We start from the raw sequence: 13,890 nt of genomic DNA on the forward strand, positions 1-13,890 counted from the left end.
TTGTTGAACATTTAGGGTCTAGCAAAAATGTGAATAACAGAAGCTGAAGTCAAATTTGGCAACGGCTTTGTTAGGATCACCTAAAAAAGCCAGAGTTCAAATGATTTATGTTGCTGCCTTTGCCACTGACACACAAAGTATTTTTCACTTAACACTTCAGGGAAGTTGTTTCATTATGCCTATTAACTTGAAGTACAGAATAATCTGCAAAAATAATATTGCATTTATTTCTTTTGAGACAGAAAATTTGCTTCTCTCTGAAGGTAGAGTGTGAAGGATGTCTGATAAGTGACTCTACAAATGCAGGATGATATTTTTTATGATCAGAATTTATTCTTGTTATGCTCAAGTTTCCACTTTTGTCCTCTTTGCATAGCAGTCAGCAAATGATAGATTAGCTTAAAGCTTCTGATTGTAGTTGTTTTCCTGTAATGTATGTGTTGGTTTTACACTTTCTTGTTGCTAATCATTTTTGTTGCTAATCACCCCCAGTTCCCATACATAATTCCTTAGGTCAAAGCCAACTGTATTCCATGGGTGCAGAAGTGTTTCTTTGTTGAGATTTGTACTGGATACTGAAGTGCAGAGTTTTTCAGTGTGTCCCTTATCAAGTAAGCATTTTTTCTTACTTTTGCACAGACCCTTCTGAATTAGGAACTGCAAAAGAACAACTTACTGGCTCCTAGATTTGTTCTCATTTACAGCTGTAATTGTTAAAATTCCTTGAATAAATAATTCATAATACTTGGCAGTAAGCATCTGTATCAGCAGTCTGGATTTGGGATTGAATTTGGGATTTACCCTTGTGTGAGAGGGGCATTCCAGAGTCCCTTCAGTGTGTTTGTGCAGTAGCAAGGGTGGTAATGGAAGAGATGAATGAGTCTTTGAGAATACTGGGGAGGGTCTGCAAGACCAAGCTTATAATAAATTTTGAAAGGAGATTCAGAGTGATGGCCTGGCACTTTTTATTTATTTCTAGATGTAAAATACTAGAGTGACCAAGCACATATTGTGTACCTGTTGTACTTGCCTAAATATGGCATGTGATCTGTTTTATAAAACTTATACGTGTGTTATCCAGTTGTATTTCCTGATACCTCTTGTTTTTAATGATTTATGTATTTGACCAAAATTACGGACTTTTTTTAGTATTTAAAGAATTTTCCTTCCTTTACTGTCTTAAGGGTTCTCTATAAAAAAAGTTTTGCTTGTTGGATATGACATTTTTGTATTAGAATCTGGGTACTGTTTCATTATTAACAAAACCAATCTAGCTTTAAATTTTTTTTTAGTTGAAAAATTGTTTGTAGCTTTTAGCATTTTAGTGTAAGACCATCTGGCTAAATTAAAAAAAAAAAAAAAGGAAAGGATAAAAGGGAAGAAGCCAGTGTGCCATAGAAAACTTGACTATTTTTCCTCTAGGCTTCAGGGATTTGTATGTGCCTGATCATGTTTAATTTTAGCTAAAGTCTCTTTCTCAGAAATATCTCTCCTCTTCTCCCTCTGTGGTACTTCCAGACTTCTCCTGGATTGTATCACTAGCTAAATTTTGCAGCAGAGACTTTTATACCGCCTGGGACTTGTTGGGTGGAGCATGTTGGTAACTCATACAGTTCTTTCCTGTTCTTGGGCTGAAGGGGCAGTGCCTGCTTTAAATTACCTGCTCTCTGCTCTTGCCAAGAACATCAATCTTTTCTTACTATTTTTTATGTTACTTTATGAGCCTTCCTTTGAGAAGGACAGAGTTTTGGGGGCTGATCTGAATAGGGGTCTTCATGCTCTACAGCCCTTTGCCACAGTTACATAAATACCTGTTGTCCCTGTGCCCATCTGCGTGAATCAGGGCAGCCTTCACCTCCCACTGAAGTATTTCTTTTGCCACAGTAGTTTTGTTAACCCTATGCAAGGACCTTTCTCTAGCACCAAAACTAATCACTGAATTCTGCCCAGCTGCTTTGGTTTTTAAAACCTAAAATCATTTAAAGTAGATCGAAAAGAATGCACTTGAGTACTGTGAAGTCCAGTACTGAACTTCACATAACATTAACTCTTTTGGCTGGCCCTTCCAAAGGGCGATGTGTCTGTGTTCATTTGCTCCAAGCCTATCTCCAGGAAGCTGCCCCAAGTTGGGGATCAAAGCAGGCAGTGTGCCAGAGGTTTGTGTTTCAGACAGTTTGGCACACACTGAAAGCTTGGTCTTTCCTGTATTAAGCCATGGGCAGATGTCCATTAAGAATGATTAGGCAAAATTTACATAAAGGCCTTGTAAAATGGTGTGTGTGGGTTTTTCCTTTTTTTTTTTTTTTTCTTCCCCCTCATCCCCTATCCTCTTAGTTGAGACGTTTTGTGTGGGTGTGTATTTTTTTCTAAATTTAAAAACCCTGGCTTTTGCCCTGGTCCAGTAGAAACTGCTCACCCACCCTTTTCCGTTTCCAGGCGGATTGCTGTTATGTTATTACAGTTCTGTAACTTTCTCCAACACTGTCCTGGCTTGCTTATTATAAACAGCAATAACCCTTTCAGTGCTGCTGTCATTTTTGCTTTAAATCAGCGTTGCCTGTTGTATTCATTAGAAAAACCAAACCAGAACAAAAATCTCCTCCTAAAAAGCAGCTTAAAGACTTCTCCCCTCTTATGGCTTTCTCTTTGGCTATAGGAAATGTATTACAACTTTCATTTGTATATTGACCATTGTAGTGTCCCCACACAGGGCTTTTTTCTTTCTTTTCACAACTAAGCCAAAATCTCCAGTGAAATGGGATTTCTTTACAAGTTTGGCAAAGAAATCTCTTCAGCTCTGAAGCTGAGGCAGCAGTATCTTCACATGCCAAATGAATCAGAAGAATTTGGGGTCACATTTACATCTAGCTGTGTCTTAGGGTCAGTTTTCCTGTTCTCCTTCTCTACTTTTTCAAGTAGAAAAAGTACTTTTTTGCTTGATTCCCTATCAAGCAACAATTGATACTTATATGTAAGATCTTTGTTCCTCTAATATCAGTGTTTAAATTAAGTCTGAATTATGTAAGTAGTTGGGTAGAAGTGAACCTGCCTTGACCCACTGTTTGGTGCAGTGCTGTAAGTGTATAATCAGCCCAGAAAAGCAGCCTCGAATTTGTTTCTTGTAACAGTTCAGTATTTCACTGATTATCTTGGGAATTAACTTGGACAATCCTTAAATACAAGTTATGATGCAAGACAGTAGAAAACAAGGTTAAGCATTAAGTTAGTGGGTGTTCTCCGGGAGAAAGAGTAAATTGTTTCTTCAGTAGTCAAATAGATTTTTCAAAAGAGGGTCAACAATACCCCTATAAAGTAACAATAAATATACTGTAGAAGTAACTTTTTGACACTTGTGAAAACTGTGGCTCTGGAAAATAGGGTACATATGGGCACTCTGTCTCCTCTCTTTCCTGACCAGATGTGGGGAGCTGAGGCTGCTAGTGAGTATTTCTTTTTATATGTAGAAAGATGTTTCATTCATATGCAAAGCTCTCCCTGAACAAATAATTAAGCTCTGAGTGTACTGTAAGTCTGTCCAAGTAGTGGAGGACTGGCTATTCTCTTCTGTACTCAGCCTTTTACTTAATATGTATATTTCCTTATTAAATGGGAATTTATTTAATAGGAATTGAAATAGATCTTTTAATGATGTTTTCAAAGCTCAAAGTAGCTGGGACATGGTTGAAAATGGTGAATCATCCATGCTAATTTATGTTATCTAAAGAACTGTTCTTTGAGCTAATGTCCAGAATAACTAGGCCAAATGGTACTGTTGAAATTCCCCTTGGAAAAGCAGAGCAGTAATTGGATGAATGTTTAGCCTATGAACAAAAAATCCATGCTAAAGTTTATGGCTTCTGCTAGGGAAAGGGAATAAAAGAGAAGTGGGCTGTAGAAACACTTTGTTTGTCAGAAGGGATCTTAAGGAGACATAAAGATGTTTTCCCTTCTCCCATGTGCCCTCACCACAGTGAGGATGATTCAGCCTGTGTATGGTCTCTGGAATGCGTACGTGTAGGGAGAGAGAGAAGAGGATTTCTTTAGGTGCAGCTAATTGAAAATACTGTAGGAGATAATGTCTACAGTGCATTGCCTCACCATGGAGTTGCCTATTCAGTGAGTTTGTCATCTTTATGTTGACTGAAAATAAGGGGCTTTTTAATCTCTGTTAACAAAACACATTTCTCCATGAGACCTCTCTGAAACAGGAATTCATTGTTTCTGAAGCAGTTGTGTTGGCAAGTAGGTTTAGCTGTGTTTCTGTGGTAAGTTCTTTTGTCCATGATAGCATTTTGGGATCCCAGCATCAATGTGGCTGACTTTGGCTCTGATTGGACAGTTTATATTTAGTTGCTGGTTTCCGATAATAGTTTTCAGATGGAGATGTTAAAGAACACATACCCTTGTGCTGCTGTAATCCTGAAAGAGCATGGGGGAGTGAAAAAGAAAAAAAGGAATTAATGTCTTTCTGCAGAAGTAGAGTTTCGAAAAAACAGCAGCTGCTTTCAGCAGCAGAATTCTGAAATTAACTTTTAAAAAATGAGGTAGTTAGTGAAAGCAAAATACTCAGAAAATTAATTGGTAAGTCACTTAAATTTTGTCTCCAGGAAGGCATTTTAAAAAAGTGGTGGGATGGTCTGCTTTTTTTTTTTTTTTAGTTACATGACAAATACGATTCTCCAGTTTAGAACAGTAGTCAATTGCTGTTAAGTAATAGTTATCAGATACCACCTCATGACAGTGCCTATGTTCCATATTGCTGGTGCATCTCCAATGCAAATTAGTAGATACCCAAAGAAAGCCCAGTGTCATATATGATCAGTTATACTGTCAAATGTACTTTTATTTCCAGTAAAGTTGCAAACATACCAGAGACTGGATTTTACTCTGAGCCTGAATTTTTAAGGTGACCTCTCAAAAATCTCATATTCCAGGAAGAAAACTGAATACAAGTTTTCATTTGAGATGGGTTTGGAGAGCATTTAGAAAAAAATCTTTATGTAGCATTTTTGATTTATTAACTTTATTTTTTTTATTCTCTAAATTGTTAGCCAAATAAATCATCCTAGTTTACATTGATAAGCTTCCAAGAATGTGTCCGTGCCTTACTCAGCACTGTTAGGTAGGCAGCTGCCTGCAGGGACCTGACTTAGGGCTGTTCCATGGCCACAAGGAATCTTGGCCAGCTCCTGAGGGACAGTGGGGCCTGACCATAGCAACTGGAATAATTATGCCCTGGTGCCAGGCAGTACACGGGTAGGATTTTTGTAAAGCTGAGAAGAACGTGAGGTCTGCCAGAATGTATATGATAAAAACAGAGTACTGCCACCACTGTGTTTGTAATGTATGTGTTGGACCTACTTGGAGTCCTGGCCACTCTGTCTTATTTTGAGGAGGAAATTTTAAAGCATGCTCTAGTCTGGTTTGACTTGAGCTAGTTTGTGTCATGGTTACACAGCATGATTAATTTTTTTTCTACCAGCTAGAACTGGGAGCAAATCATAAAAAGGTAGGGATGAGAGACATCTATAGAGGTCACCTAGTTGGTTGCCAGCTCTGGAGCAAGATCATCTCAAAGGCCTGCAAGAATGTAGACTCTGTAATCTATTCCTGTACTTAAAACCCAAATAAAACACACACATACCGAGCAAAATAATCCTAACCTGGTGTGTTTCTTGCTTAATTCAAATGCCTTTGTGATGGAAGAGCAGGAAGAACATTTTGTTTTTTCTCTTTACGTTCTTGGAAGGTGTTGTCTTGTTTTTCTTCCTCAGTTTTTGCATCTGTAAGACAGATAATCTTCTTGATGCTCTCTGGGCTCCAGCTAATTCTACATCTGCCTTCAACTAGGGTGACATGGGTCAAGGGCAGTGCTTCAGATTAGGCACATAGATGCTGAGAATTTCTATCCTGCAGATGCAGCATGTTTGTACAGCTCAGTCTCGTTGCCTTTTATCAACAGGAACACATTGATTTCTTCAGCCTGTAATTCAGTGTAACTCTTTTTCTCTCAACATTTGTGATATATAGTCCCTATATAGATATTCTTGATTATACCTAACTGTATAATCTGAGGCATCTACAAAGAAATAATTATTTTTTTAGGCTTGTTTTCTATAACTGTTAAACTAACTAAAATAAAAATGCAGCTTGACAAGCATACTGTCTTCAGACATTTGAGCCACTCAAATAAGAATAATGTTTTACTTGGGCCAGAGCTCTATGGGATTGATTGCTTCTGGTGTTTTAGGTAGTGAATATTTAATCTTTATATTTGTCTAGTGTGCAGTTTTCCCATTATCCTAAAGCAGTTTCACATGGGCCACAAGTGATGGTCACTTCAACATCTGTTGATAAAAATATTTTTTGTGTGATTTATTACTTAAGTGGGTGTTGATCTGCTCACAGGCAGTAAATGATCAACAACTACCTGAAGTGATTTTTGCACTGTGGGGTAGAATCACCAGATGTTAATTTGTGCAGCTGTTTGGTTCACAGCTACCAGGGAATGGCAGGATGAACAGAAAGGGCAGGAAGACAGCCTCATCAGAGACAGTGCAATCCTGTGATTTATGCAGGGCAGCTTGCCCAGCACTGGACTGCTAGAGGATATTTTTCCCTGCAGCATTCGAGTGTGACTTTAGATCTGCCTGTTTTTAACCTGCTACAAGGAAAATAAGCCTTTTAACCACTAATCGTATGTCCCTTTCCACATGTGTAATTTCTAACTTGATACTGGGGGAGGGAAAAAAAAAACCAAAACAAAAAAGGCCGAGTATTTGTTATCTAGGGCTTCTTGTTTAGTTGCCTTGTGCTCTGAGGGTAGTGCTTGAGTAATAGCTGCAGCAGGGCTGGTGAGCAGAAGGGAGTAGGTCTGAAGCTGCTTTCAGGCTATTCAGAAGAGCAGCTCACTGATAAACTACAGCTTTCTACAAAATTTATTCTTGCGCGTGCAGAGAGAGCTTTAGGTATTTTATAAAAAAGTCCTCTGAATTTTTGCTGCTTTTCCTTAGTGGGCTTCAAGATTTTGTGAGAGGTGCACTGGGGAGACTTTTACACCTCCAGACTCCTGTTTGGCTGCAGGCAGTTTCCTCTGGGCTTCCTGCGCAGTGGCTCTGCTGGTGGTTTCGCATTGTTCCCCACTGATGAGTCAGAGAAACAGGAAAGAGATCCCCTGGTGAACAAAAAGCGCAACCACCAAACAGGTGCCTGTATTCTGGTGCTGCAGAGGACAAACCACCTCATTTTGGACTTTTTCCCTAAGATTCTTATCTGCAAGTATGAGACTCAGGAGGAATGGGTCATACACGCTGAACGGGTAAGAAAGAGCCTGCATCCTCTTTTGAAACTTCATCATTAAAACCACGTGAAAACAGAAGCCTTTATTTTCCTTTCTAGTGACGGGGTACATGAAATAATGGCCATGTCTTTTGTCTCAAAAATAATAGAGGATCACAACATAGGAAATGTGCAGCTTATTTAGCTTGTTTTCTTCTGCATCTTGTTAGGTTTTCTTTTATAGTGTGTGCATTTCATGAGGGCAAGTTAGAGTTGTCTGTATGTTAAAATGAGATGGATCTGCTCAGTAAAGCCGTGAAACATTAGGAACTCTGTGATTCCCAAAGACATGCCTGTGGTAATTATTCTAAGTATTTTCCAGCTTTTGATACAAAAAAGAGCTAAACTCATTAAATGTGACATTCCCCAACACAGAATACAAATTACTTTAAATTTTGCCAGTCTGAAAAATTAAAGTTTTTACTACTTGAAACTACTACTCTGAGTTACTTTGCTAGCTTTGTGGTTTTAAAAATACTGATTTTATTTCTCTCTGATTGCTGTTACATCTTCTCAGTAACAGATAATATACCATAACTAGAAAAATGATAATGAACTAAATATCCCTTGTTCAAGGAATTTTATAAAAGTTGAAAATAGAGAATTTTCAGGTGGATTTTTTTTTTAGTAATTGCTTTTGATTTTTACTAAAGCAGTTTCTTTTGTGCCTTCATACAATGTAAGTTTTATTTCTGAGCACAGCTGAGCTGTCTGAAGAGGACTTGTACTTCCACTCGCAGTGGTAACTGTTTACCTGCAGCTGGCAGGTGACTTGACAAATGAGAAAAGGTGTTAGTCTTGGAGTGTCACTTTATTTAGCTGCCTTTACCCCTCTGTAATGAGTAAGTGCTGCAGCTGCCTTAGTGCTGCGCTCCTGAAAAGCCCAGTTGTGTTTCAGATGTGCTTCAGAGTGTAGCTGTGCAGACTAATGCCACGCTGCCTTGTGGCTTTAAACTCATGGTCCATGCTGCAGCTGAGTGGAAATCACTACACAGGAGAGGCAGATCCCAGCCCAGATGGATTGGGAATACTTTGGCAGTGCTGTTCAGCTGGGCTGCACTGGTTTTTGCCTGCACTGGTTTGCCCAATGCTGCTTAGAAGGATCATTGCCAAGATATGTTTATATTTGATTTTTAAATATTCCAAAATTTGATTTGGATTAGGTTTTCTTAATGTCAAAGTAGATGGGTGTTAACATCTTCCTGTCACATCCTTAACATTTTTTTGACTGTAATAAAAATGCCATTATCTGACTGCATACAAGATCAAACATGATTGAAAGTTACTATCTTACAGTGTTTGGTTTTAAGCTGTAGATGAATTTGTCCCTCAGTGGGATTTGGTTTAGTAGTAGAGAGAGGCTAAGAATATATTCTCATTAATTTGGCTTTTTTGCAGAGGTTTGTGACCTTTGAGATAATATCTTAGAGAGTCAATTAAGAAATGATTCTGAAAAGCAAAAGATAATGGATATTGCTTATGTTAAAGGAATTATTTTAGACTTTAGTTACAAGAAGGACAATCTTTAATTGTTTTGAGTTTTATTTAAAATGAATGCATGGCATAGAACTTCAGGGAAAATCTATTGTGCAAGATCACCCTGTGCATCTGTTCTGCCTTGTTCTAACTTGTGAGGTGATGCATAATCATTTTAAGGAATTTCACTTATTGTGGCCCAGTGTGTACCTGGCATTACATTTTACAGCTAGCATTTAACTGGAAGTGTTGTATTACAGTGAGTAAAACCAGTGGCACCCAAATGGTTGCATGAAAAAGAAGCTTCAGCTGTGAGTTTGTGGGAGACTTCTATATTATCTGATTCTAACATGCTGATCTGCTTTACTTTATTAAACAACAGATGCTGAGGAGTTGATTTATCTAATTAAAGAAATTCCTTTTATGTTTATCTCTTGCCTAGATGGTTTAATAATGCAAGGTAATGGAAAAAGAGCTTCAAGTATGTTTTCCTGTTTAGCCTAAACTTTTGCCATGTCAGCAGAAAAGCTTGTTTTGATCTTCAAGGGTTTTTGTTTGGGACAGCATGTTCCACTTGTCAGGTGGAGAGTCACCTTGTTGTGCAGGTCACTTGAGGAGAGGGGAGCTCATTGGGGTGGAGTGTTGTAGGGCAGATAGTTACTGTGGGAGTGCTCTTTACAGTGAAGTGCATGAAAACTTTATTATTAAAAAAAAACAAACCAAAAAACCCCAAACAAAAACCAACCCAAAAACCAACCAACCAAAAAACCCACAAACCAACCCAAAAAATCAACAAAAAGCAAAAAAAGCAAACCCCAAAACAAACATTGAAAAAAAGGGAGTTGTAAACAAGGATGTGTAGCAAAAGTCATTGTGATAATAAGTTTTTTTCATTGGGTAAGATTTGGTCAGGCGCTGATTGCAGTTGTAAACTCATAAAGGGAGAGAGAGATTGCAAGGGGAGCAAAGATACTTGAAGATATTTTCCAACCTAATACCAGTAAAAAGCTTCCCCTGCCTTGCTTTTCTGCTATTCCATCACACCTCACTTGACACTAGTGTAAGGACTGTACAAACATAAATGGGAAACACAACTAAAACTCAGAGTTTCACTTAGAAACAGTGATTTATAGGTATTCTTTGAGAGGGTCTCACTGGACATGGGCATGTTTGCTCTTGCTTGTTGAAGTGGGCAATGGTTAGGCTTGTGGAGACGGAGGGATCAGGTGCTGAGATTCAGCAGAGGACACTGAGTCAGAAGACCCACTTTATCTTGCTGAGACGAAGGTAGAAATTTTACCTGCCAGCATCTCTTTGACTGTGTTGTTGTCAGCTTTGCCGTTGTGTGCTATCCTGCTCTATGCTGATTGTATTTCTTTGCATTGCAAAGTTTCTTTTTATAAATGATCTCTTGTGAAGGTCATCTTAGCTTGGGAGATATTCCTTTAGTTGCTTGGTGCTGAAAAATGCACTGGCACTGTAATCATTGCAGCATCAATTTTTTTCTCTTTGCAATTGCTATTTCTTCTTTTGTCTTCTCTTGTCCCTTTACCAATTGGAATTAGTGATACTCAGTATGAGTCTTTGCAGGCTGTTAGGGTGTCAAGTAACAAATATTGTTTACTACACATCTGTTTCCTCTTTTTCTCCTCTCTAATGATTTGAGTTTAAGGAAGGGTATAAATCTAAGCAAGCATTTCACAAGATATGACCTCAACACAGCTTGAACTTTGGTCATGTGATGTAAGCTTCCTGTATCTCTTAGATCACAATGTACAGGGCTGTGCATTCCTATAATCTTCATAGTGGTGCAGACCTTTTGGTGTCCCTGCACAATGGCCATGCCCTGTGCAGGAAGGCTTTGCTGCAGTGGTAAGTAGATTGTCACAACATACAAGCCAACACCTCTGTTGGACAGCTGGCAGCCTGCTGATTTCCCTCCCAACAGCACAGGGAATGCTGACCAACAGTATTCCAGTATTACCTAGACCATTACTATACTTACAGTAGTATTCCTACAAGGTAAAAATTGCTGGCTTTCAGAATCATCAGCCTCACTGGGCTTTCTGATGACCCTGGCCAGAGAGCCACATGATGATTCTCTTCTGCTTGTCATGGTAATTTTGACAAAGCCAAGTGGCCACATTTGGTCTGAAAGTTCATGTTCAGAAGCTTGCCAACTGTGTGAAGATGGCTGTTAAAACTGAGCAATAATCTCTGCAACTGCACAGTGGCCACCCCAGACCTCTGGTGATAGAACTGGAAGGCATGTGCAAGAGATTATTTGCTGAAACACGTGTGTAGCACAATTTAAAACAAAATTTTGATGTTAATTTAATAATTTTTATCTTCTCATCATTGCCCTACCTGACTCTACACTGCTGAATAACTGCTGTGTGGCATGTTTTCCTGGGATGTTAAGTGCCAAAAGAACATAGCTAGATCATAGCATTAAGAAATCTAGTGGGGGTTAAAGCTTTGAAAATGCACTGTTTGTAGTTTAGCACCTCAGTGCCTGAACAGCTGGGGAGCACTTGCTCAATTGTTTCAAAAAGTTTGTGTTTAACTTGTGACGTTGTTGCATTGGTGTTTCACCTGATAGTTCAAATACTTTCACATCTTCTCCTCAGCGCTGCCCTGGGCCCTTGTGAAAAATGTTCTCTGAGTTCCACTCTGCATGGAACGGATTTTTTGGTGGGCGTGGTGGTTTTTTGTTCGTTTAGTTTTTTTTCTTTTTTTTCCTGTGTTCATCTTGGGTCTGTGTGTAAATGAAGGTGATTATATATTATCACAGTCAGACCTAACCACACTCTTGAAACAAATTCAAGTTGGATGGGGACAAAATACTTTGGAATATCTTAATGATTAATGGATGCTCACTGACTGATAAAAAATATTGTTGGCCCCAAGATGTTTCCTCTTCTCCAAGTCACTGCTTTAAACTAATGATTTTTGATTTTTGAGCCAAGCACTGAAACTGAAAAAGAATTTGTTTTTCTTGTGTGCTTCTGTCTTGTACTAACGTAAAGCAAGCCAAGGAGAGAAAGTAAACTCTTATGTTTGTTTTGCCCAAAAAAGTAGAAATCGGAAAGAATATAGTAAGGCTTCTGCTTCAGAAGGCCTTTTTATTAAGTCTCATTACAACTGCAGGAAAAATATCTTTGAAGATTGTGACAAACAGCCCAGGAAAGCCCATTGAAATAGCTCGTCTGGCAGACTGAGGTAGTATGAACACCCAAATATCTTATCTGAGGAGAAGCAGCTGTTTGAACTGCTTTACAGTCCTCCCAAATTACCACATTTTCTGTGATGAAAAAAGGGGAAATCTAAGGGTAGCAGTACAGACTGTTATCCTTGGAAAGCACAGAACAAATTTATTAGATTAGGGACAAAAATGTAGATTATCCACTCCAGGGGTTTTTTTGATTTGGAATCCATTTTTGGAGAGTAGTCTTTAGAATGCTTTATGATGTCAGAAAATGCAAGACAATGTACAAAATGCCAGCACGCCTGACTAGAGATATCTTAGTACTTTCTTGGTCAGCTGTAGCCCTCTCCTCATTTGTAACTTAGTTACAGGTTTACTCCTACTCTTTCTGAAGCTTACAGTGATCTTCATTCCCATGCCTCAGTTACAACTTGAGACGGCTTCTCATATGTCATTAAAATACCCTTATTTTGCTCCTTTTTGGAGGAGGGTTGCTGCAGAGCGTACAGGGATGGTGTTTCAGTAGTGTTTGGATATAGACAACTGCAGCAGTTCTGACTGCTGGGTGTGTACAGAGGGAGAGCAGCCCCTGAGGACAAGCAAAATGTGGCAAATACTCTCATGCTATAAACAGCAGAAGCTTCCTTTATAAAATATTTTGCTCAAGTCTCTCACTCCACTCCCCTGCACCCCATCTTTACGAGTACTGCACAGTGACAGAGCCAAATGATGGGGACAGGATTCTGGTCTCACACCATTTCCCACACGTAGAAAGGGTTTCTGACTGTTTCTGGCCACTGCTGCCCCGCTATACTGTGAAGGCTCATTCCTGCAGGTTCTGGCTCCTGTTTTCTTCCCTATGCTCTGCCTGAGGGAGGCCCCATTGGTTTTACTGTTGGTTCTACTACAGGAACAGTATGGAGAAGTTATGGAGCCATCAAAAGCTGAAGAAGAAAGAGGGTGATGACGAATGCAAGTGTCCTGAAAGCAAACGGCAGGACTGACAGTAGTCTCCCTATCACCCTGTGGTGCCAATACTTACCATTTGTAGCAAGTCCACGACATTTTTACATTATTTATGCATCCTGGACATTCCTGCTACTGTCTGTCTTACTCTGTATTTGCTAAGTTCAAAATACAGTGCAAAATACCAAACCACTTCTAGAATTGTAATTCTGGATCTTTGAGTAAATCTTCACCTTCAGGAATGGTGTTTGTTTTATAGAGGTTTGGGAGTATTTGTTGGTTTTTGGTTTTTTTTTCCCCTTTAACTATTTAAACTATTCAGGCTGAGAAGATTGTAGAAAGTAGTTTGTAGAAAGTTGGGGGTTGTTCAGTCTGGAGAAGAGAAGGTTGTGTGGAGAACTTACAGCAGCTTCCCAGTATATGAAGGGAGCCTACAGGGGAGCAGGAGAGGGATTCTTTATCAGGAACTGTAGTGACAGGACAAGGAGTAAGGGGTTCAGACTGAAAGAGGGGAAATTCTCTGCTGTGAGGGTGATGAGGCACTGGAACAGATTATGGGGAGTTTGTGGATGTACCATAAATGCAAGTGTTCAAGGCCAGATTGGATGGGGCTGGTCTAGTGGAAGGTTCTCTGCCCACTGTAGTGGGGTTGGAACTGGATGACCTTTAAGGTCCCTTCCAACCCAAACCATTCTGTGATTCTATTGCCCTTTATATTCAGCCTAGCTGTGCACATAGGATTTGTCCTACAACACAAGTTTTATGACCTCACATGTGTTTTCTTTGGGATTTTTTTGCATGCATGAGCATTCACAAGTATTAAGCATTCAGCATTTTTATATTCACTAACAATATATGTGTAAAGGCTTAAGCTTCAAGCCTTATATGGGGAAAGTATTATA

General features: G+C 39.1%; 1 protein-coding gene across 2 annotated transcripts in view; it reads left to right on the forward strand.

Annotated features, from left to right (window-relative positions):
• Window positions 1–13,890, forward strand: part of MOB2 (MOB kinase activator 2) — a 109,169-nt gene that overhangs the window by 47,474 nt on the left and 47,805 nt on the right. Inside the window, exon 1 of one of the 2 annotated variants that reach the window (XM_014252097.2) lies at window positions 7,230–7,318. The exons of the other annotated variant lie outside the window; for it this stretch is intronic. Within the exon in view, the coding sequence (XP_014107572.1) occupies window positions 7,281–7,318 (38 nt within the window). The 5' untranslated portion in view covers window positions 7,230–7,280. Of the gene's footprint in view, window positions 1–7,229; window positions 7,319–13,890 lie in introns of those variants that run through there. 2 annotated transcript variants of the gene reach the window in all.

Source organism: Pseudopodoces humilis, chromosome 7 (genome assembly GCF_049639895.1).
Source record: "Pseudopodoces humilis isolate 2021_Gansu_Grassland_sample_001 chromosome 7, ASM4963989v1, whole genome shotgun sequence".
NCBI classification, from domain to species: Eukaryota; Metazoa; Chordata; class Aves; order Passeriformes; family Paridae; genus Pseudopodoces; species Pseudopodoces humilis.